The sequence below is a fragment of the Myodes glareolus genome, chromosome 11, assembly GCF_982192425.1.
Source record: "Myodes glareolus chromosome 11, mMyoGla1.1, whole genome shotgun sequence".
NCBI lineage: Eukaryota > Metazoa > Chordata > Mammalia > Rodentia > Cricetidae > Myodes > Myodes glareolus.
The window spans coordinates 50,592,712-50,617,395 of NC_142036.1; the positions used below are offsets into that span (position 1 = coordinate 50,592,712).

Sequence of the window (24,684 nt, forward strand, 5' to 3'; positions counted from 1 at the left end):
TTATTCTTAAAAGTCATCTAGTTTTTAATCATTTGAATGCAGTTTTAGAAAACGAGGCAGTATTTTACTTGATGTTAATAGGAAGAGACAGTTTTATGTAAGCTGGCCTTCTCTACTTTTTACATTCATAAATTTGTATCATTAAAAATTAACATAGTTTTAAAATTTGCTTCAGGACTACACATTAAAATAGTTTTCTCTCTTAAATATGTTACTTATATTTTCCTCTATTCTTTAGTATAATTTTCTTTCTAGGGGAAAAAAATTTAAGTTAAAATTAAAAATTAAGTTACATGGGGGTAATAAAGTTCAGTATGTCTACTTGAATGTGGCTAGCCAACTTGCACCAGGGATCCCCTGTCTCTGCCTCCAGTGTGCTGGGATTACCAACACTTCCCTGCCTGCCATGGGTTCTGGGGATTCCAACTCCAGTTTTCATGCTTGCACAGCAAGTACTTTATTCACTGAGCCACCCTCCAGCTCAGCAAGCTCCAGGAAGTCACATAAGCAAATGCTGCTGGCGCCTCCATCCTTGGAAATAAGCCCTCAGGAAATGAATTAATAGTGGAGACACTAACCTTGTAAGTAAGGGGCTTTGGTGGCTTATGTCCTGTGGTGAGTTGGTAACAGCAAAGTAATTTATACCTATAATTAGAGGTTGAAGAACTTAACAGTATTTCATTTCTTGTGCCGTCAAGCTTCAGTAATTACCTTGACATTAAAAGGTGAAGTTTACAAAGTGTCGGGAATAAAAATATTTGTCAGTAGTGTGTGTGTCCGCAGACTTATGTCCGCATCTATTTTTTTCCTGTTTATTCTGTTACAAATATAGTGTCAGAGCAACACAGAGGCCTCACAGCAGGATTTTGCTGCCTAGGTCACTCTAGTGTGTGGTTACAGTAGTGACCTTTGGATTTTGTTTATAAATTAGACCACATGTGTTGGCTTTGTGGAAGAAAACTGAAGAGCTCCAGGAAAGAATAATAAACACATGCTCATTATCTAAAGGAGTAATAAATAATAAATAATAAGTATGATTTGAGAACTAAGCTAGATCATCTCTATTATTCATTTGTTTAAGACTAGTTGTAGGCTTTTCAGTTTTACAACATACTGGTATTTGAAGGAAGGCCAGTGTAACTCTTCTTAAAGAATTCAGTAATCCTGACAGTGAGCAGATTCTAGTCTAGTAATGATGGCGGTGGTTAGTGACTATTATTTGTCACAGCCACCACCGCCACCCCTCTTGTGGGCCCTGGGATAAGACTTTGGGTGGGAGGAGGCAGGAACTAAGCCCTTACTTATTAGCGATGTTGATTGTGATGTTGGGCAAGTTTCTCAACTGTTCTGGACACCAGTTTCTTCAACTGCAGTAGTGGTAGTGGCTGCTCAATGGACATTCTGGGAGTTAGAAGTTTAATACATGCATTGTAATGGTAAGTGTCCTTTATTACAGCGCTGGCCCCTCTCTTGTGTCTGGACAATTCCATATGGCTCTTTTAGTTTTCTGTGGCTAATGGCCGTGTGTTCAGGGTTTTGGTAGTATTGTTTTTGTGTAAGCCATTCTATGAGCTAAATTTTGAAGCTATATAGAAAAGTGGGCACTAGTATCAAAAAAGCATTTTGAAAGCTTCCCACTAGATTGGCAAGAGTTCTGAATGCAGCCAACGCTGCCTTCAGCTTTTATGACTGAGGCCAAGAAGGAAAGGTTTCACTGGTGTAGATTTTTTCAGGGCCCTTCCTTGGCTAAAGAGACTGAAAGTTTTCACCATGGCCCTAAACAAACAAACCAAAGCGGTTTCAGAGGTGAAGGGAATAAAAGGATTTTAAAGTTCTTGCTTTAACAACAGTGAGTTTCAGCCTTGACTACACATGAAATCATCTAAAATTCTTTTTATGAAATGAAAATGCCTAACAGTAGAAGTGATAACGGCACCCACTACCATCTCCATCAACAGCCAATTTGAATACACAAGTAAAAATTGGAGGTGAAGGATGCAGTACTCCCCACGAGGCAGGGAACCCTGACTGCTCTTAGGACTGGATGGGGGGGGAGGAGGGGGAGGGAAAAGGGAGGTGGGGCAGGGGTGTAAATTTTTAATAATGATGATGATGATGATAATAATAATAATAATAATAAAAAAGAATGCAGTACTTTAGTTACCAGTCTGGTTTTGGATTAGAGTCTTGCTTATTTTGTATAGTGAATGATTTTGAATGTACGTTATGTTTTGCTCTAGTTCCTAAGGCTGAAGCCTGATTTTATTATTTGATGCATTAAAAAATTAATAGTTGTATCCTAGACAGTGGTGGTACACGCCTTTAATCCCAGCACTCTGGAGGTAGAGGCAGGCAAATCTCAGTGAGTTCAAGGTCAAAATGCTTTTTATGAAATAAAAATGCCTAACAGTAGAAGTGATAACAGCACCCAAGTGAACATTGTCTTTATTTTGTTAATGGGTGGCAGCTGATGGGGAGATGGCTGCAGTGAGATGGTGATAGAAATATGGAGAAGCATCTACTGCAAAAACGGAAGAGGAAGACATGTGGTTCAACTTTGCTGCTCACTGCAGTGACTTCTTCAGTGAGAATCCTTCTGGAGATGGTTTAACTTTAATGGCCTTCCAGATCGATGGAACCTGACCTGGTGGAACCTCATACACTCTAATAACTAGGTCAGTTTATTCTCTCTGAGAGACATTGTGCTAATGACCTTCATGCTATTATGTAATCACTTATCAATTTCTTGTTATTAATGGTTATGATTCCATGGAACTCTCTGGGGCAGGATGGCTTTTGTAGATCAAAGGATTCCATTGGAAAATAGTGATAGATCTGTTGAGTGCCTGCTTGGCGATTCTAAGATGACCTTAACTTTTAATAATTTATATTTATTTCTAAAGGCCTAATATTTTCCTTCAATTTTAAGTTACTTCTGAAGTGTTTAGATGTTTGGGTGATTTGGATTTGGGAAGTAGATTGCAACTGTTGCTTACACATTGTGGTCAGAATGTACTGGCTGAACACTACCTTTTTGTGATTAAATGAGATTTCTCTCTTTTCAAGTGCAGGGGAGAAGGGTACCTAGTCCTCTCCTCTTCCTTTTAAATTTATTTATTTTTATGTGCATTTGTGTTTTACCTGCTTGTATGTCTGTGAAGGTGTTGGATCCCCTTGAACTGGAATTGTAGAGTTGTCAGCTGTGGTGGGTGTTGGGAATTGAATCTGGGTCTTCTGGAAGAGCAGCCAGTGCTCCTAACTGCTGAGCCATCTCTCCAGCCCCTCTGCTCCCATTCAAATAAGTGTATCTTGAAAGAGTATGTCTGCTTTTGGAGTGATCCATAGATATTAAACTTCTACTTCATTGAAATCTTCTGGACTACACAGCACTCCTCTGGTCCCCTTGTTCAGCCCATCTTTACATAATCCACTAGGACTAGGGAGATAAGGGAATGGAGATGGGGGCAGCTTAGTTCTGGAGTGCAGTGTCAGGGTCAGTCCGTACAGGAAGAGCTCCTTGCTTGGATCACCCCCCATCAACACCACCAAGAGTTAGAGGGATGAGAGGGGGAGAGAGAAAGAGAGATTGACAGACTTGTTCATGGTCCCCAGGCTGTTGTGAGTGCTTGAGTTTATACTATCCTGGCTCTTCAACTGATTTTATAGCTCATTCTTCAGTTGTGATGGGAAATTTTCTTTCAGGCTGATACTATACAAATTGTTGAAGGGACACCCCCGCATCCTGTGGTTTGTCCTGCCTGCTTATGTTCTTTAATGAAGGGAGGCCTTTTTAGAAGAATTTAATCTGTGATAAAGGATAAAGAATAGAAAGCGAAGCCTTTGCTCTGTCTGGGAAGCTCTGGAGGCAGCTAAGGAGGAACTCAGTGTGCTACTTGATGAATGGGGTTGTGCTGGGAGCGTACTTGTGATTCTCTCTATTTTCGTCTGCTGCTGCCATTGCATGCACCCTGTTTTCTGGAATGTAATCTTTGTCTCTGTGCATCTGAATACTGCATGGTGTGGAAGAGTCCAGGCTCTGGAACCACACAGCCTGGGTTTGAATCATGTCTCTACTGTTTATTAGCAGTAGGATTCTGAGCAAGATATTGAATTTCTCTGTCTTGATTTACTCATCTATTAAGTTGAAAATAGCACCTATTCATGTATATCGTTGTAGAGATTAAATGAGAGTTAGTGTGTCTAAGTGCCTAGACTAGAACACAGAATATACTCAGTACATCCAATAAATATGTTGTTATTGTCTCATCTAGTAGGTGGATAGCCTGCTTCAGATTTGTCTGATGGATCAGTTTGCATGAATAAAGAATGGATTCTAACTGCTTACCATTAAAAAGCTTCTAAATGCCAACTGCCTGAATGCTTTGAATTGTTAAATATGTAAATCTATTGAGTGACCACAGACACTGTTTTTGTGCAAATGATGGTTTGCTCTTTAAAAAGCTGTCAATTACTGATGTACCAGACTTCCTATGTACTTGTAAGCCTTCTCCATGTGGACAGTCTGGTTTGGGGGCTTTGTTAAATCTAGGCTATCAAAATTTGGATTAATTAAACCCCCCCTGAAGATTTTAACCTTTAGCTGATGTTGGAGTAGTAAGTGTTTTCTCTGTTCCATTTACCTCTGTGGTGTTGGGTAAACTGGCCAAGTGCCCTGGAGTCCTTCAGTAGCACGGCGGCCATGTGGGTGTGGCTAGACCCAAGCATTGTTCCCAGTTCCATAACTCATGGTGAAATCTCAATAATCATCTTGCTCTCTTTTTAAAATAGAATGCCACCTGCTTACCTCTAAATGTATTCTCAGTATTAATGAATTATTCACTTGGATGCTGGCAGTAGAGCCTACTCTGAACATGTCAGTTACTTATCTATTGTGACAAACACCACGACCAATGCAACTTACGGAAGAAAATATTTACAGGGCTGAGTTCAGAGGGTGAGTCGGTAGCCATCATGGTAGATTGTGTGGAAGCAGGCAGGCAGGGTCAGTACTGAAGTGAGCTTACATCCTTATCTGCAAAGAGGAGGCAGAGAGCTAATGGGGAATAATTTTGGCTTTTGAAATCTCAAGGCTACCCCTTGTGACACACCTCCTCCAACAAGGCCACACCTCCTAATTCTTTCCAAATAGTTTCACCAAGCAGGGACCAAGCATTCAAATAGATGAGTCTCTGTGGGCCATTTCTTCAAACCACTACACTGATCCTAATTCTCATTGCCATTTACGGGAAGCTACAGCATAGGGTAGGGGTGGGTAAAGTAGAAAGAAGTGGGAGAAGTAGACTAGCCAGCTGTAGAGCATATTCCTTCCTAGCCAGAGGATTTTAACCCCACACTTCTATTTCACTTTTAGAAATATCATTGAGCTAAATGTGTGAGCTATTTGTTCTCTCTCTCTCTCTCTCTCTCTCTCTCTCTCTCTCTCTCATTTGAAATCAAGTCGATGGAGTTGGCAAACACTGCTAGTTGAATTATATCCTTAGAGCAATTTGTTATGGTATGGGATTCAAATTTATATTATGCAGGTTCTTGTTTTGTTTTGTTTGAGACAGAATCACTACGAAGTCCTATGCTAGAACTCATGTAGTCCAGGCTGGCCTTGAACTCACAGAGATCCACTTACCTCTGCTTCCCAAGTCTGGGATTAAAGTCTGTGATATTACTTTTGGCTATACTATGTAGTTTAAAAAATATTTTTGTTTATTGTGATTTTCATAAAATGATTTTGAGAACATTCACCCCCTCATTTTTCCCTCAAAGTTCTTTCATATCAACCTTACCTCGCTACCCTTCCCTCAACTTTAGTTTGTGCTGTCTCAATATTCCTGGATGTGGGACCACCATCTTGGTCACTGTTGTCCTACCAGGAGCCAAATACTTAAGAAAGCCGACTTTCCCTCCCCCAGAAGTCATCAGCTGTCCATAGCTCCTCTGTTAGGGGAAAAGGCTTGTGAACGCCTTCTCCGCACTCCATGCTAGACTGTTGCCCGGCTTGGCCTTGGGCAGGTCTTGTGCAGACATCTACAGCTGCTCTGAGTTCATGAGTGCATGATCCTTTCCTGTCCAGAAGACAGTTTTGCTCTGGTTTTCTCTGATGCCTTACTTTAGAATCTTATTTTTTTTCCCTCAGGGAGTCAGGCTTGGTAATAAGCATATTTAACTGCTTAACTATCTTGCCACCACCTCCGCCCCCCCCCCCCCCTTAGATAGTAGAGTCTCATGTAGCCCATGCTGGCTTCAGGCATGAGGATGCTTTTGAACTCTCGATCCCTCTATTGTCCTAAGTGCAGGGATTGCAGGCCAGTGTTAGCGCTTGTGAGTTCATGCAGTGTTGGGGATTGAAGGAAGGACTAGTGTACGCTTGGCAAGTGCGCTACCAAACTGAGCTATATCTGCTAGCCCCTAATTCGCTGTATGTTTGAAAAGAGAACAGATGTCTATTCTGAAAACACTTAACTATTTTAAAATTTTATTTATTAATTTTACTAATAAATATAGCACACATGTAGGGCTCTGAAGACAACTTGTAAAGTAGGCATTCTCCTTCCATTATGTGGGTTCCAGGGATTAAACTAAGATTGTCAGGTTTGTGGAAAATGCCTTTCCCTGACTAGCCATTTTGCTGGCCCTCCGAGGACATTTTAATAAAGATGTAAGTGGGTTTTTCTCACTGCTCAAGAAGAACATGGGTCAAAAGATAAAGACTTCAGTGAAATTTGTTCTTATATTACCACTTCTGATGTGCTCTTTTTGTGTGTGCATGTGGAGACCATAGGTCAGCTTTGAGTATGTTCCTCAGAAGCCATTCACTTTAGTTTTCGATACAGAGTCTCTCCCAGGGACCTGGGGCTTACTTACCAGCTAGGTAGGCTAGCTGGCTAGCAAGGCCCAGGGACATTGCTGCTCTCTGCTGCCTCAGTTAGCGGTTACAGATGTGCATTCCCATGCCTACCAACTTTCCTGTGACTGTGGGGGTTAAACCTGGGTCCTCATGCATGTGCAAGCACTTTACCAACTGAGCTATTTCCCTGCGTTGGCATACTTGTTCGCATTATTTCATTTTGTTGTTTTTCCGTGTTTATTTCACAAATCAAATTCATATAGCCCAAACCTGAATCAAACAAAAACAGAAGAAACTGAAAGGAAAACTCACATATAGCCATTGCTTTAAACAACAAAGATGTCAACATGAAAAGAATAGACTGGCATTTCTGCTCTGAAGTCTTTTGGTAAATGAATTTAAATTAACCCAAAACTGGTAGCTTTACTTTATAAGGGAAAGCTTGGCCTTTCTCAGTGATTTTAGATATTAAGGATATTGGCATTGGGGTGTTTTTGGCTAAATTTTATATTAACCTGCAGGTGGCTCTTGGGATCTAGTCAGTTGCAGAATAGCAAATGCAGTCACTTGTGTGGGTCTCTGGTGGGGTGCTTACGGTGTCTCCTGCCTGTGTATATGCTAACAAGAATACTGTTGTCTTGTTCTTTTGAGTTCGCTTTTGACGTAACTTTCTCAGAGAATTCTTGTTGCCTGGAATTGATGACAGACTTACACCATTTCCTCTTTTTTTCTCAGACGTTCCAACCTCAGAGCAGCCTGAACTGTTCCTAAAGAAACTTCAGCAGTGCTGTGTCATTTTTGACTTCATGGACACGCTATCTGATCTAAAAATGAAAGAATACAAGCGCTCCACTCTTAATGAACTGGTGGACTACATTACAATAAGCAGAGGCTGTCTGACAGAGCAGACTTACCCTGAAGTAGTTAGAATGGTGAGTTGCTTTTTTCGCCGCTGACACTCTTAAGCATCTTCCATAGCCACTCATGGGTGTATTGATTGCAGTGAGGTCACCGAGGTCTCTTCCACAAACAAAGGCCAACTTCCTGAGAGCTAAATGCAAGCACAGCACTAGGATTTGAAGAGCATGATTTCATGGTGATGAAACCCAGACCATCTCACCGACTGCAGCACGGAAGGAGTGACCTCAGAGTGTGAAGCTGAGGCCAGTGTGCCTTGGATCTCCGCAAAGACATGGGAGAGAGAATCAACCAGTTTTAGATCTGTTTGAAAATATTCAAGCCTGTTGAGTATCTTAACTCCTGCCACCCTTTCATTGTGGCATATTAGAAATGGCATTATACCTAAAAAAAATGTGATTTAGAGAATCTAGTTAAGGCCTCTCTCGGCTTTATGATGAATCCCGCTCTCTGTAATTCCCTTGAAGTCAGGAGTGATGCCTTTCATGATGTTAGAACACTGGCACTCTGTGTGCTCCTTAGGAATTACAGGAAGAAACATTTGTATAATGCAAACAATTATATTTTGACTGTGTTATTAATTACATTAGCTTTTTAAAAATCAAGCCAAAATTTGACTGTTAGGTTTCTGTGGTGTGGTTGCCCTCCTTAGCATCTGAGAAGATTGTGAATTGAGAGGTTATTGTTTTAGGAGGAATGGAGAAGGCTGGTAACTTGATTCATGCAGTGTAGCTGCAGAGGCTCGAAAGGGCCTGAGCATCATTGGGAAGCCCACTAGAGGAACAGGCATGTGGAATGCCTGCTCAGCATTGGGAGGGACTTTCAAAGATGAGCATGTGATAGTGATTGGTATGTGACAACTATATAGATCTGAGGGGGAATGGGAAAGAAATATATATGAGACATTAAATATATATGAGTTGGATTTGTTATTAATTTACAGTAATATGTTATCAAGAGTGTTTTGTAAATTAGCTGTTACTGTTGTTGCTTTTTAGCAAAGAACACTTACACCTCACAGGGGACTTTTGGCAATGTCCAGAGCCATGTTTGGTAGTCACAGCTTATGAGAAGAGAGTAATTCCACCATCTGCTAGGTAGAGGCCACAAATACGATGCTGAGCATATTAAAAGAGGGAAGAAAGCCCACACGAGAAAGGTTGGTCTAGTCTCAGATCCCACCAGTTACACTGTTGGGCAGTCCTTTGCAAAACTCCCAGCCAGACACTGCAGAGTGTGCACTCTTGGTGTGAGCTTACCTGTGTGTTCAGAGACACTCAGCTTATAACTTTGTTCTGTGACTTTCTGCAGCTAGCTCATGAGAACAGAAGCATATGCCGATGGGTTTGCACAAATACTTGTGTAAACACACTAATGATGTGCTGCACGACTTTGTGTGCATTCCTTCTTTCACTTAGCAGTTTATCAGTACATGTAAAGCCACACTGTTCTATAGCTACCTGGTATTTCAGTGTATGAATATACTGTGTTTAATTAGCAGTTTATCCTTTTAAAAGGATACGTGTATGTTGAGTGATTTTTTTTTTTTTTTAAAGATTGTAGGCTTTTATTTTTATGTAGACAGCAAAATTGAAAGTGCGGAGATTTCCCATTTGCCCCCATCGCCACTCGTGTGGCCTTTGCTATCACCATCCCAAATGGCACATTTGTTATAATAGGTAGTTACACTGGTACACTGGAATCAACCAGATTACAGTGCTTGGGTCTGTGCCTTCTTTGGGTTTGGATAAAAGTCCAGTGACATGAATGGGCCATTACAGTATCACATAGCAGCTTCATGCTGCCATTGCTCTCTTAAGAACCGCTGACCTTGTTACTGTTACTGTCTTCATAGTTCTGCTTTTTGAATCGGGAAGGTGCCCTTTTCAGATTGCCTTTTTTCCCTTAGTAGAGTTTTTGGTTTCCTCTATGCCTTTTCATTGTTGTTTTGATTTTTGAGGTGGGTTAAATATAGTAGCATAGGTTGGCCTGGAAGCTGCTCTGTGGCCTGGGCTGGTCTTAAGCTCTCAACAGCCCTGCATCAGTCTCCCTAGGGCTGGAATTAGAGTGTGAACCATCACACACGGCCAGCTAGTTCTTCTCCGTGCAGTTATATCCCATGTGTGCCTCAGCCAGTCTTTTCATTCACCTACGGAGTACCTTGGTTTCAAACCCATTTTGGCAGTTACAAGTAAAGTACCTCTGGAAATCCGCGTGTTTGTGTGGAGCGTACATTTTCAGATCCTTTGGGTAGACAGTCTATTGTTTCATGTCCTTCATTCCCATCTCCTTTAAACCATTTATATTGCTTTAAGACATTCTTGAGCCCTGCTTTAGGGAGCTTTGAATAGGTTTCATGCATACTGTTCTAGAGCACTTCAAAGTCACTTTGTGTAGGGTTCTCAGATGTGTATTATCTTTTCATATATAATTTGTAGAATTTGTTAACAGCTAATTTGCTATGGCATTTATGCAATTTGGAATATTTATAGATAAGAAGTTCTTATGATAGAATAGAAAGTAAGCCCTCTTGAGTTCAAGGGCCACCTTACTTTATGTCTGAGAATTGCTTCTCTTTGGGGTCCTCAGTTTTCATATGGTACTGAGAAGTCTGCTTAAATAAATGACTGTGCCGTGTGTACATTGGCATTCTCAGAACTTCAGTGTGTGTGTACAGGCTGACAGTGTGCTTACTGCCTTCTTTTGTAAGAAGGCTTGGAACCAAAAGTCATTTTGATTGTCTGTCCCCACCTTTAACGTTCTTGTGTGCAGAGATTCTGTAACTGCTTATCTCCCTGTGTCATGCCTCTCTTGGGGTGGGGATCATGAAGTTTATCAATAAAGTGTGTAAATCTCTTAGACTAGTCCCTATCACATGGCAGAATATTTAGTAAATAGCATTTGTTTTCTTTTCTGAGACAGGGTTTCTCTGTTTAACTCTGGCTGTCCTGGAAAACTCCCTCTGTAGATTGTCCTCAAACTCACAGAGATCCACCCGTACCTGTCTCCCTAGTGCTGATATTAAAGGCGTGCATTATCACTAGTAAATAACATTATTGTGTTTTGCTATTAGATACTTGAATATGCATGACCCCTGTTTATAGATTTTACGTTCTCTATCAGCTGGATGTATTCTGTTCCATTGCCTTAATTTCTCTCAATTTCTGTAGCTCCAATATGATCCTGCCTGGGGAGTAGTCACCTGCCCCTACATGCTCCTCTTTCTTGTGATTGTGAAATGAAACCACTTCCTGGATAAGGAAGTCGTAGTGTTTTTAATGAAATGCTAGCTGGGTTTTGAAAACCAGGATGAGTAATGAGTCAGGATGACATGGCATGCTGTCACCCTTAATACCCAAAGCTGATCCAACCTGTTGGGACCTATACTTGGAGAGTTGGTTTTCTTATAAGGGGCAAATGAAGTAGAAAAGAAGGTATGAATTTGGGAAGCCACTTTTATCATACAAATGAAGTCTGGGCACCACCCACAGGCTACTAGAATGAAAGAAAACATTTTATATGTAAATATAGTCAACAGCATATCATGCAGCCTACCATCAGGGCAAGAGTGGTTATAGAGGGCAGAGTCCCAGGGAGAACACGTGGAAGCTGTTGCCCGTATTTCTCATCTTAACTAGTGACAAATCTTTGGTAACTCATTTTTCTCCCAAGCTTCAGTTTCTTCTCTTCTTAGTGAAGGGAGCTGATATCTCAGATCCTTCCAGTTCTGAAACGGATGACTTTTGACCGACACTGTCCAAGTCATTTAGAATGGCTTTCTCAAGGGTTACTAGTCACTTCCCAGAGTAGCTGCTCACTTAGGTAAGTGGTTTCTTTTGTATTTTTGTGGTGTCTTCTCTAATGGAAAAAGGTATCAGGACCTTTTGTTACTTTAGGCCTTGTTATATTGTACGCTACATTCTCTCTAGAGTCATATATTTTTATGGCATATTTTCTTTGAGTTACCTTCTATTTATAATGTCTTTTGGTTTTGTCACATGTATCCATTTGAAATATTTCTTAGAATTCTTATTGTCTTCTAATAGCCTATTCATTTTTATTTATCTAAATTTGGTCTCTCTCTCTCTCTTTGTATTTTTTGTTCTGTTTTTTGGTTTTTCGAGACAGAGTTTTTCTGTGTGATAGTTCTAGCTGTCCTGGAATTAGCTCTGTAGACCAGGCTGGGCTTGAACTCACAGAGATCTGCCTGCCATTGGCTCCTGAGTGCTGGGGTTAAAGGCGTGCACCACCACTGCCCTGTTGAACTATGTAGATTTTATATCTATATTTGTATTTGCATATCTTTTCTAAAAAATACTTCATTTGAGGGTACTCCAAATGTGAGATATAGTCTCATTGGTAAAAGCATTGGCTTTGTTAGTTCTAGGTAGTATTTATTGAATGATTTAATACTATGCTTTTACTTAAAAAAAAAAATGGTGGTGTTGAGTGTCAAGCCCAGGACATTATATATTCTAGGCAAACATCACAACACTATATAGTGGCATTTCATTTGTATTTTAATAAAGAAAGCTTGCCTGAAGATCAGAGAATAAAACAGCCCCACTGATTAGCCTTACAGACCAGGCAGTGGTGACACACACCTTTAATCCCAGTAGCCACACTAGTTTGCCATAGAAACCAAGAGGTGTATGCCTTCAATCCCAGTGATGCACACCTTTAATCCCAGCACTAGAGAGGAATATAAAATGGGAGGAGACAGCTCTCAGTCTTATTCTGAGATTCCTGGAGGCAGAATCGCCAGTTTGGACTGAGGTCAAGGTAAGAGCCAGTGACTGGCTGCTTTTGTTTTTCCAATCTTTAGGTTGAACCCCAGTGTCAGTCTTTGAGCTTTAATTAATCGTGCTTCAACACTGAGCTATATTCCCAGCCTTTGGTTTGTTTGAGACAGGACCTCAGTATGTAGTGTAGGCTGGCAAGAACTTACTTTGTAGCCTAAGTCAGTCTCACTTTATGATGCCTTAGCTTCTTCCCAAGTGTTGAGATTACGTACATGTGCCACTATATCCGGCTCATATGCATATTAATGTTTGGATGATTAAAAAAGGCGGTTATTTCCTGCCAACAGTAGAAAGTGTAATATGAACAAATTAAAAGATGTTATACTAATAGAATTATATATTGGGTAAGAAAGAAAGAGAAAGAGAAGGTTGATTCGAGGTAGGTGTGTGTGTGGGGTCATGGCAGAGTATCCAGAATGAGTTAAGCCTTAATAGGATATTAAAAGATTTTCCAGGTGACTGAACTACCAGGGAATCCCCACACCACTTGCTATACAGGAGATGCGGTGCCGTGTTGTTGTAGCATTAACAGTTGTTTGTGCGCATGTGCACAAATGAGCACCAAGTTTGGACAGCTGAAGATGTTAATGTGTGTCAGTTTGTGGAAGTATCTTGTAGACAGTGGAGATCCATCAGAAGCCTTGAAGTAGAAGACTGGTATATTTGTGTGTGTGTGTGTGTGTGTGTGTGTGTGTATTTGTATACATATACATATGCATATATATTATTTCTATTTTTTAATTTTAGTTTTTGGTTTTTCGAGACAGGGTTTCTCTGTGTAGCTATGAACCCTTTTGTGGAACTCACTCTGTAGACCAGGCTGGTCTTGAACTCACAGAGATCTGCCTGCCTCTGCCCCCTACCCGAGTGCTGGGATTTAAGGTGTGCACCACTACCGCCTGGCTGGCATTTTATATTTTAATAGCAGTAGAACAGATAGAGTGTGGTAAAGGCAGGATCACTACGGGAGGGTTGCAATGGCAAAGATGTGCAGCCGTAAACCAATAGCAGGTGATAGGATAGAAGAGCAAGAAAGGGAGGGAGGGAGGGAGAGAAACTCATGAGAGTCACCTAGAAGCGCAGAAAAGCCCCTTCTAGTTTATGTGGCTGTTTTGAGAGGAAGGAGATTCAGTGGCTGTGGCATAAGCCCCTGTGGTGGTTTAGATGGCTGTGGTCATTGTGGTGCTTCTGTTAAGGGACAGCAGATTTTGCTTGGAAGCTGAGGAGCTGAGTTTTTGTGGTTGCTGTTGAAGTTCCTGTGGAAGCCTAATGTGAAAGGAAGATACAGAACTGCTCATTATCAGCATGGGGATGTGCAGGAGGCAGGTACAAGGATGGGACTCTGCTCTCTGTTCCGTGGTCCAGGTGGGAACAAGGTGGTTGAGGAGTGGGCAGAACGAGGAAGTTAGAACATGGTGACAGACAGTGATTCCTCCTGTAGCAGTGGGACCTAGGATATGCTGGCTTCATTTGAGTAAAATATTACCATTTTTCTCTACAAAAACTACAGAACTTTATCACACGGCACTGCTGTTATTATTTTCATATTTTGTCTTTATGACTTGACTAGTCCTGGCTAAAAGCCTGCATTGTTCCCAGTGTGTGATTAAATCTCTCTGTATACTGCAGACTGAGGATATTTGAGTTTCAGAGTTAATGTAGCTTTAGTATAAAGTATATTGAACAGTTTTTTCTTTCTCTTAAGATCTTCTTTGAGTCCTTCATATTGTTTCTCAGCCACCAGTTTTCCCCCACTTTCAAATTATATCGTGTCACTTGATTATCTAAGTGCTCATTGTTTATTAATACATTCTTGATTTAACTGGAAACCGTAGCTCTGATTAGCCTCTTACTAGACTAATACAGTTTTGTGGAGAATTAGAAATTCTCAATTAAGGGCCTCAGAGTCTGCCTACAAATTAATTTAGGATGCTTTGTTAATTTCACTGTGTATCCTGTTGACTGAAAGATAAAGGACTTCTTGTTGTTAATATAGCATTAGCTTATTAAATGCAGCATTGGAAACAGTAACAGATGGGAATGTAAGAGCTTGTTGCTTGTCATATCTTGCATTTGATAGCGAATACAATTATACCCTGACTAGATTTTGGAGATAACTAAATGGTGCTATATGAGAAAGGTGTTTGCTAACTAGAGTTATTGGGAAAATTTGAGAATGGGTAAGTTCAAGATATAGGATCGCAGTAGCATATTAGAAATTTAGATTCTTGGTACATAGGAGAGAGGTTACGACTATAATAATGAAGTCACTAAAAGACATTTTTAGAGAGAATAGAAAGAATCGACTAGGCAAGGCCAGAGGCAGATGTTACACTTTACCGTTAGTCCGAGGAGCAGAAACTGACAGGTGTTTTGCCTTTTCCTTAAACTGTCACCCTGTGCTACTCTGGTTAATGTTCCTTTAGCAGCATTTATCGTCTTGAGGTACGCAGATTTATTTCTTGGTGTTACTGAACTCTCTGATATTGACTGCAATTTTATGTGCGTGTTCTGTGTATTTTTATGTAGAAGGAAAGATTCTCAAACGGTTTAAATTTGATTTTGCCATATGCGCATTAACCATCTGCACTAGATGCCTAGGTGAGAGCATGAAACTGCCTGGGACTGGAATTTGCTCTGTGAAGAGGTCTTTCTCTTTGTTCCCCAGTGATAGGGACTGAACCCATGCACTTTTTCCACTGAAACTGCACCTCCAACCTCTTAGGAGGGTCTTTGTTCATGTATTCAATATCATAAATGTATGTATAACTGTTTAGATTTTCTGTTTTAGTATTTTTATTATTGTGTATTAATTATAATAGGTTTAATTCTAGCATTTTCACACCTCAACCTATTTTGGTCATAATTCACTCCTTCCTTCTGTTGCTCTTCATTATTTCCCTGTCTGCTAGTCCTCTTTCTCTTCCCAACTAGCCCTGCTTCTACCTTCATGCCCCTTTCTTTTTGGGGAGCATGGGATCCGGTGAGTTTGAGTAGTTAGAGGAGAATGGGCCAGGATGTAGGGATTTGCTTACACATTCCTGAGCACCTCCACCATTGGCCCTGCCATTGAAGGAAATGTCTTCTTCCTCCATCAACTGTTAACTAAATATAAATCCTCATAGAAGGTTGGGGGTCCAGTGTGCCCCTTCTGCTCCCAGGCAGTATACACAATCTTGTGCAGATCTTCTGTAGGTATCACAGTTGCTGGTTGTTGCAGAGTACAGCAGTCATGCATGTCCCAAAGCTAGCATTGCACACTAGTTCCTACCCACTTTGTCCAGCTCCTCTGGTCTCTCTACCCCTTCTTTGATGTTCCTTGAACCTCAGAGGAGGTGATGTAGATGTCCTGTTTATGGGTGTATTCAATAGTCATTTGTCCTTTTAAAAAAATACTGGGGCTAGAAAGATGGCTCAGTGGTTAAGAGCATTGCCTGCTTACAGCCAGCGTAAGAGCACATGGTGGTTTACAGCCATCTATAACTCCAATCCTGGGAGATCTGTTGCCCTCTTCTGACCTCTGAGAGCACTGCATGTACGCGGTGCACAGATGCATATACAAGGAAAACACCCATACATATAAAATAAAAGTAAATAATAAATCTTATGTGTGTGGGTGTGTCTGTGTTTCTGTGTAGAGATTTGTATATATAAGTGAATGTGCCTGAGGAGGCCAGAAGAGGGTGTTGGATCCTTTGGAGACAAAGTTACAGGTGAGTGTGAAGTGTCTGACATGGATGCTGAGAATTCAACTTGGATCTTCAGTAAGAGTAGTTTGAACTCTTCACTGCCGAGCCATCTCTCTAGCCCTAGTCATTTATTCTTTTTTTTTCTGTTTTCTTTTTTAGATTTTATATGTGTTAGTGTTTTGCTACATATATGTGTTTGTTTAGCAAGTTTGTGCCTGGTGCTTACAGAGGTCAGAAAAGGATCTTAGATTCCCTGGCATTGGAGTTATAGATGGTTATGAGCCACCAGAGATACTGGGAACTGAGCCTAGCAAGTGTTCTTAACCACAGAGCCATCTCCCCAGCCCCTAATCATTTATTCTTAATGCTCGACCTCGATTAGTCTCCATTGTCACTACTGATCACTGCAAAGATCATAGCTGCTGGCAGCACTATTCTAAGACCATTTGCAGTTGTCTTGAAAACAGTTTGACAGGTGAATCATGTCCGTTTTTCAAAACAGCAATGTGGTTCCCACTAGGGCCATGACCTCCCCGGCCTTTGACTGGGTTCATGATACCACGTGTGGATTCTGTGCTATAGGACAGGCAACAGTCAGGAAGTGGTTGGTTACTGTCGTGACAGACTGGCCACTGTTGCACGAACAGGCTGATCCTGTGGGCTGAACAGGGTTGCTGCATGCAGTCTACAGCTGCACGAGACTATTGCTGCCTATTCTCCCCTAGGAGCCTGCATAGCGCCTTCTGATACCTTGAAGGCTAGGCCGCAGGGAGGAAGTTTCCAGGCTGAATCTAGTTTGCTTTCTTTGTGTTCTACCAGAATGGGCAACCAATAGCAATGCAGTTGGGTTATTTGGGGGCCTCCAGGAGGCTCCCTGACCAACAGCTTTTAGGGTGGTAGCCCACCCCTGGCACTGGGATTTTCATTTAATAAACTGTTGCTTCTGGGAGCAACTTTATCTTAATGTCAGTTTGGGTAGGTTGTTAATAACAGTTATACAATTAGAATTTCAGTTATATATTAATTTGTGTATTTGCATGTGTGTTGCCTCTGTACTATGCTTTTCCCCTTAAACTTTCCCTTTTTCTTTTCTTTGTTTTTTTTTTTTTTTTGAGACAGGGTTTCTCTTTGTATTTCTGACTGTCCTGGAACTAGCTTTGTAGATAAGGCTTGGACTTGAACTCAGAGATCCACCTGCCTCTACCTCTTGAGTGCTGGGATTAAAGATTGTGCCACCGTGCCTGGACCCCTTGAATTTTTCTGAATTTAAAGATCCTTCCTTCCTTCCTTCCTTCCTTCCTTCCTTCCTTTCTTCCTTCCTTCCTTCCTCCCTCCCTCCCTCCCTCCCTCCCTCCCTCCCTCTCTCCCTCCCTCCCTCTCTCCCTCCCTCCCTCCCTCCCTCCCTTCCAAGATTTTGTATTTTATGTATGTGGGTGTTTTGTGTGCAGATGTGCACACCCGAAAGAGGACATTGAATCCCAGGGGACTACAGTCATGGGCTGTTGTGAGTCACTGTGTTAGTGCTGAATTTAGGACTTTTAGAAGAACAAGCTACCAGTGCTCTTAACCACTGAGCTGTCCTCCAGCCCTAAATCTAAAGATTCTTAAGTCCTTTCTTGTATTTTTGGTTGCTTCTGACAAGAATAGCTGGTATGTTGATTGTGGGTAGCCATATTCACTCTTCAATGGAGAAAAACTTAATTATCTTTTGGAAATTTCCTGCATAGTTAGAATGTGTTGATCATACTTCTCACCTTCTTCCAGCTTCTCTGTAAGTCACCTACATAATTTTTCCTGATATATTTGTGTATTTATGCCCTTCCTGTCTTAACAATTTATTGTCTCTCAAGAATTCTTTAGAACTTTGAGTGGGATTTTAACTATGATTAATTTTAATTTTCTTAAAATAACAACCCGTTTTACTTAGGAAATAACTATTTTCTTAACTTCCAAATTGTAACCCTTCTAGCCTAACTGCTTTAACTAGGTTGTTCGGTGTTTCCAGTATATGTAATGTTCTTTGAGAGGTGTGGCCTGTCAATCACTGATATCCGATAATATCATCCCACTGTACTGACAGTCCACTTCTGTCCCTGTGCCGCCCCCCCCCCCGTAAAACTGGCAGCAGAGGCGTGCAGAGTAATTAGAGTACTGTGTTCAAGGTTGTAGTGTCTCTCCCCAAACTTTTAACTTACCCTTGGAAATGAACACACAGTTTATAGGTATAGCAGTGCTTGAAAGTCCACCCAGAAAAGGGACATTGAGGATATTAAACAGGCCTGGCTCTTGGCATTTGTACGGTATAGTTATTTCTTTGCCGAAGACAGAAGAGGTGGGAGGAAGGGAGAGGAGAGAAGGATTGATTCTCTCAGAAGAAAGCAGCTTGTACCACACTGGTGGGGGATTATCAGGGAAAAGCAGAGAAAGCAAGTGTCCTCAGCATGGAATTCTCAGAGACTGTAATGCCCGAGGCAGGAATTTGGCAGGAAAAGGAGGAGCAGGTCATTTCCGGGAGGGAGCTAGCTCCTGACCGTATTTAAAGACAAACCTGGTCTGTGAGGAAGACAAGAGGAGATGTGCTGCCCCGTGACTTCTGAGATTCCCCTGCAGTGTGGACAGAGGATGAGGGCCTTGGAGAGTGAAAGCATACGTGCTCATCAGAGTTGCAGAGCAATGGGAGGAGGAGACAGGATGTGTCCTGGCACAGAGAGCAGCTATGAGCTCAGGGGTGACACATACAAGAAAGATGCTCGTGAGTAAAAATAGGACTGGCTATGATTATTTGATAAGCTGGAGAGCAAGTAGACTTTTTAATAAAATGACTGAACAAGCTGGAGTGAAGATATTTCTGGGCTCTTGGAACTATAGGTAACAGAAGATTTTATTAAAGAATAATTTTGAAAGCCGGGCATGGTGACACATGTCTTTAATCCCATCACTCGGGATCCAGTGAGTTCAAAGCAAGCCTGGTCTATAGAGCGAGTTCCAGAACAGCCAGCGGTATACAGAGAAGCCTTGTCTCAAAAAACCAAAAACAAGGGGCTAGTTATGATACATTGTGTATTGCCCACTGCGCAGGAGTTGATCCCATTAGTGGGTGAGGCGATCACTGTCTGGACTAATGCAGGCACTTCCTTTTCAGGGCCTTTGGTGTTTTCCTCAAAAAACAAACAAACAAAAATAAAAACCCAACAAAGTTTTGTTACGATGAGATGACAGAGGTGCTAGAAAATGGAACTTTTTAATCTGTGATGCTCTTGATAAGAGTGTGGGGACTAAGGGGATCCGTAAGGTAGTGATGTTGAAATGGTGTGTGAGCCAGCAGCAGGCTGTTAACTACAGGCAGGGTCTGTGTGGTAGATGAATGTTATGTGTGCATTGATTATTCCGTAAGCTAGTTTAGGGCATTGTTTGACCAATGAAAGGTCATAGAGACCAAGAAACAGGTACTCATGAAGAGGTGCTGACAGTTTGTAGTGTTTCTTTTTTAGTGTTAGTGGTCCTTCCTCCGTTCCTCCCTTCCTCCGTCCCTCTTCCCTCCCCCCTCCCTCATTTTTTTTGATTGATTTTTACTTTATGTGTATGAGTGTTTTGCCTGAATGTATGTCTGAACCACATACATGCATATAGTGTCCATAGAGGCCTTAAATCCTCTGGAACCAGAGTTACAGAGATTATGAGTCACTAATGTGCATGCTGGGAGTTGGACCCAGGTCCTCTGGAAGAGCAACCAATGGCTCTTAGCCACTGAGCCATCGCTTCATCCCAGCATAGTGTTTCCAAGTGGGAGCGAGGACCCTTGGCTAGAAGTACACATCAGGAATAGGTTGTGCTTTCTTTTAAAATCCCAACTCTCAGAGACTTTCTTTTAAAATGCCAATTTTTTTTCATAGCATTAGCTGATTTTGAATCTCCATGTTCAAAGGAGTTGTTCAGCATTTGTGTTCAAAGGAGTTGTTCAGCATTTATGATCTCAAAAAAAAAAAAAAATCCCATGTTAAAGCCAAAGAATTGTTTTGTCAGTTTGTAGGTTTTGGCTCTCCAACCACCAGTTCTCCAGGTTGAGCAAGCCTGTCTGCTGGCTTGCCTGAGGGGGCTGTGGTGGGGGGAATCGGGGATAGGGCATGTCTGCAGACGCCAGTGGCACAAGGGTCTGTGCTGTGTTTATGCAGAGTGAACACTGACTGCTGCGGTGTTTACACCTCAATATTTGGATTCTAAGATTTAATATCAACAATCTTCACTTTTGGATTCACTGCTACATTTCCAATTTTGGAGAGAATGCAATATAGTCATCTCTGCGTGAAGTTTTATTTTCCTGGGATGGTTTTGTGTGGGGATGACAGACCAGATAACTAACTCAGCATCCCTGTAACCATTTCATTGGGGGAAAAAGATGTCCTGTGTTTTGAACAAAGTTTAATCTTGAAATAGAAGCCAAGTGTAGCAGAGGTTTGTGGTTGGACTTGAGGCAGTAGGGGAGTCAGGGATGAGTCCAGATCACAGAGAGAGAGCTTAGCCAGCTAGGAAGACAGATGTGGGCAGGAAGTCACGGGTGCTCTTGCATAGTGTGTGAAATAGACATATGTCTTTTCTTTTCCAGTCTGTGAGGAAGGTCTCTGCTCTCCTGAGGGGGACAAGACAAGCAGTTTAGCACGATGGTGGCTAGCTGAGTCCTGTTGTCCTGACCTTGGCGGATGGGCCCAGAGTGAAAAGAAATGGAGGAGACTGGAAATTATCTCCTATATCTGTTTCCGTGTGCGCATCACAGAAAATTATTATTTAAATTTGGGTACTCGGCACATTTTCTTTTTTAACCAATCTCATCCCAGTCTTTACTTTCCCCTTTAAAATCTTAAATTTAGGCATAGTTAATGTTTTAGGCAGTGAAAGTTTGATGAATTTAATAATTGTATAAAGCCAGGGACAACTCCAAAGGGCCAAACAAATAGCAACCTAATGAAAGAGTAAGAAGGTAAGAGGCGCACCCTTCCCATATAAGTGGGGTCAGGGAGGCAGTTGGTTCTGAGCAGACCCAGCTAAGATGACGTTAGTGCTGTTCTGGACTGGAAGTGGAGGAACGAAGGATATCCTCAGCCCAAGGTGGAAATGGTGGCCTGACAGTTTGCCGGGGCAAATTCTGGTGCTGACATTTCCTCTTAAGATTCGTGTGCTTTTTTATCTAAGGAAAGGGCGACTCAGATCCATTCATTTGAATTCTATGTTCATCTCCAGACCCTGAATGTGCTTTAGTGTTCTGCTTTGTTCATGCTAAGACCAACTACCGTCCACCTGTGAGGCAGAAGGCTTGTGTGGCTCTCCCATTTTGCTTTGGCTAAGATTAGAGCAGCTGTCATTTGGTTTTCTTGCTGTTTCATTGGATTCTTTCCCAATAAAAAGGGATTGATGTATTTGCATAAGGAAATTAAATTATTGGATTAGCAGGAGTTATTGGAGGATGGAAGAAATATTGTAATAGGAAATTAGTTGCTGACTCTTTAGAAAATAAATCGAATATGTGCATATGTTTATTTCCTTTACCACGTAAAATCTCACTAGATTTGTGAAAATAAGGCATGTGAGGATGTAGAAAACGGGGAGAGATCACAGAACCAGCGTTTTGCGAGCTGGGTAGCAGATGAAGTTGCTTTTGCTACCTTGACTGATCAGAGAAAGATGGATCTGAAGCCGTGGCAAAGGTGCCCTGGAAGTGATCTAAGTCACACCCCTTAACAACAAGGAGTTGACACAAATGCAGTCCAAAGAAAAGGGTGCCTGGGACAAAACCAGGGGCTTCTGGAGCAAAGTTTATCTAAGAAGCCATAGCTAATGGTTCTTCACTCTCTCTAAACCAGGTAGTAAAGTGGTTTTCCCTCCAACAAGGTTCCCCCTCCAGAGATGCTAACACTGGAGAGAGTTAGCACTTGGGGACTGTAGGCAGTGTCGGGAAGGGGATCTCCAGAAGGTAGGGACTACTCCGAGAGAGGATCCTTAAGCATCCTACCCAGCTTCCAGATTACCCTCCTGCCAAGCCACAGCTTAGATTGCCCTTCTCTGGAACATCAGTCACCACAACAGAGAAGATCCAAAGGGGAATTTGCAGAGATAATGATGAAAAGGTATCAGCCCAGCCATTCTCAGTCCTGAAAAACCCACTCTCTGTCTCCTCAGAGGTCCCATTTAAAGTAAGACTATAGTGGTTAGAGAGGGTTAGGGCACAGCTGTGATCTGACAGTAACACCACTATGTAGTTCTGTACTTTCCAGCTTGTGTAAATGGCATCAAATGCTATGTGCAAATGCATACTTTTATACTTCTCTGTATATCAGTCTATATGTACATATGCATATGTACACATACTTACACACACACACACACACACACACACACACTCACACTGGTGGGCCTGCTTTCTTTCAGTATACAAATAGCATGTATCTAAGTTCTTAAGAATAGCTGGAGATTTTTCAATTCATGAATGTTTTTCATTTAGTATATGTGTTATAATTTTTCTTTTTCACTGTTTATATTTTTGTCCAAATTTGTGTGCTACCAACCTCATGCTAGAGATCAAATTTTCTGTTGTTATATGAGCATTTGGGTTGTTTCCTTTCCTGCTATATGAATAGTGCCTCTGTGAATTCTGTCCTTGTATCTGATATGTATTTGAGTTTTTTGGCTTTCTGTTCTTGATCTCCCAGGACATGTTCCTTTTTTCTTTGTGATTGACAGGGCTCTCATCCTGAAACCCAGAATATAAAGGGATTAAATTATTTGCAGAAATAATTAATTGCATGCTTAATCTAATTACACTAATAATCATAAAAATTACCAACTAAACATTTCCAGGAAGAACAGTAACAATGAAAACACACTTTTGGTTTTTTTTTTTATTTTGTATAAGTATGTATGACATATACACCCACATAGTCAGAAATAACTTCAAGGATTGTTATTTTTTTGAAGACAGGGTTCATGCTGTGTTCTATCACACCTCACAAAATGAAGCACTTGACAACAGAAAAATAAGAAAAAAATGGTTTCTTCATTATGAACTAGGAGAATTGGACATGCCCAAGGTTTTTGTTTTTGTTTTTTTTTGTTTTTAAATCCCTTTCATACTGTCTACTGAAAATGTTGATCATATTAAATTTTTCTGTTTAGGTGTTTTTTTTAAGGTTTTAAAAATTGTTTTCTTTTATCATTTGCTTTTTTAGTTAAAAAAAAGCACATTCTATTCTACGATGTTCCTTCTGTGTCTTCGGAAGATAAAACAGAGCTGTGCTGTGTCTAGAAAGCCTGTAATTCAGATTTGATATGATGGTGAATGTGCCCCAAGATTGTCATCTTTGGAAATCTTTTTAAATCCACTTACAAAAGATCCTGAAGTTTTTTATGAATGCATGTCTCTTTGTCACATAAGCCATGCAGTGTCCTTAGCTGGTGAAGGTCTCCTCACAGGCATAGAACTCTGCCCACAGATGTAGTTGTATGCTGAACCGTGGAACGTGAGCACACTCACATGTAGTGTTTCTTATTGTCTTCTTATACTTGGGAAACAGTATTGGTAGATACCATTTGACTTGGGACAGGTCATTCATTGGTAGACATCATTTGACTTAGGAAGTCTTGTTTGATTCAAGTTAACATGGTCAGAATAGTAACGTCTTGAAATTTTTGTCTTGAAAATTAAAAGTATATTGGTAATATTGTTTAACATTAAAATTATAATATTTAGTAATTTCTGATAATATGCTTTGGGATTTTTGTCCTTATTTTTAAGATTTATCTATACCAATTAAAGGGGCAGAATTAAAGAAATTTTATTATTATTATGTGGCCATTAATGATTTTGGATTTCCTTCCTTCCTTCCTTCCTTCCTTCCTTCCTTCCTTCCTTCCTTCCTTCCTTCCTTCCTTTCTTTCTTTCTTTCTCTCTCCCTCTCTCTCTCTCTCTCTCTCTCTCTCTCTCTCTTTCTTTCTTTCTTTCTTTCTTTCTTTCTTTTTGAGACAGAGTCTCTGTATCTTTGGCTGACTGTCCTGGAATTCACTCTGTAGACCAGGCTGGCCTCAAACTCATAAAGACCCGCCTGCCTCTGCCTCCCGAGTGCTGGGATTAAAGGCACATACCACCATGCCAGACCCATTAATGAATCAATATTCACTATTAGTACAAGTTTTAGTATGTTTTAAAATAGTTTTACGTGTTCAGATAAGTCTGATTTAGAGACTTAAGTCATGTTAATATTCTTTTTTTATTTCTGATATAATTGTTCTGTAAAATGGCATATATGGGAAATGCTGATGACCTATTATAAAATTTTCCTATTTTCTTTCTAGGTACATTATTAATGTATTTATTTGGGTTCATTGTTGACAAATGGTTATGAGAATAATGTATTAGGGTTTAGGTTCA

At 40.9% G+C, this 24,684-nt stretch overlaps 1 protein-coding gene across 4 annotated transcripts in view; it reads left to right on the forward strand.

Moving 5' to 3' along the window:
• The window catches only part of Ppp2r5e (protein phosphatase 2 regulatory subunit B'epsilon), a 145,292-nt gene that overhangs the window by 70,431 nt on the left and 50,177 nt on the right, over nucleotides 1-24,684 (forward strand). For 3 of the 4 annotated variants that reach the window (XM_048415378.3, XM_085697526.2, XM_048415376.3), the window contains exon 3: nucleotides 7,595-7,791. In XM_048415378.3, the coding sequence (XP_048271335.1) occupies nucleotides 7,595-7,791 (197 nt within the window). Of the gene's footprint in view, nucleotides 1-2,467; nucleotides 2,676-7,594; nucleotides 7,792-24,684 lie in introns of all 4 variants that reach the window. The other variant, XM_048415379.3, reaches the window with a different exon arrangement.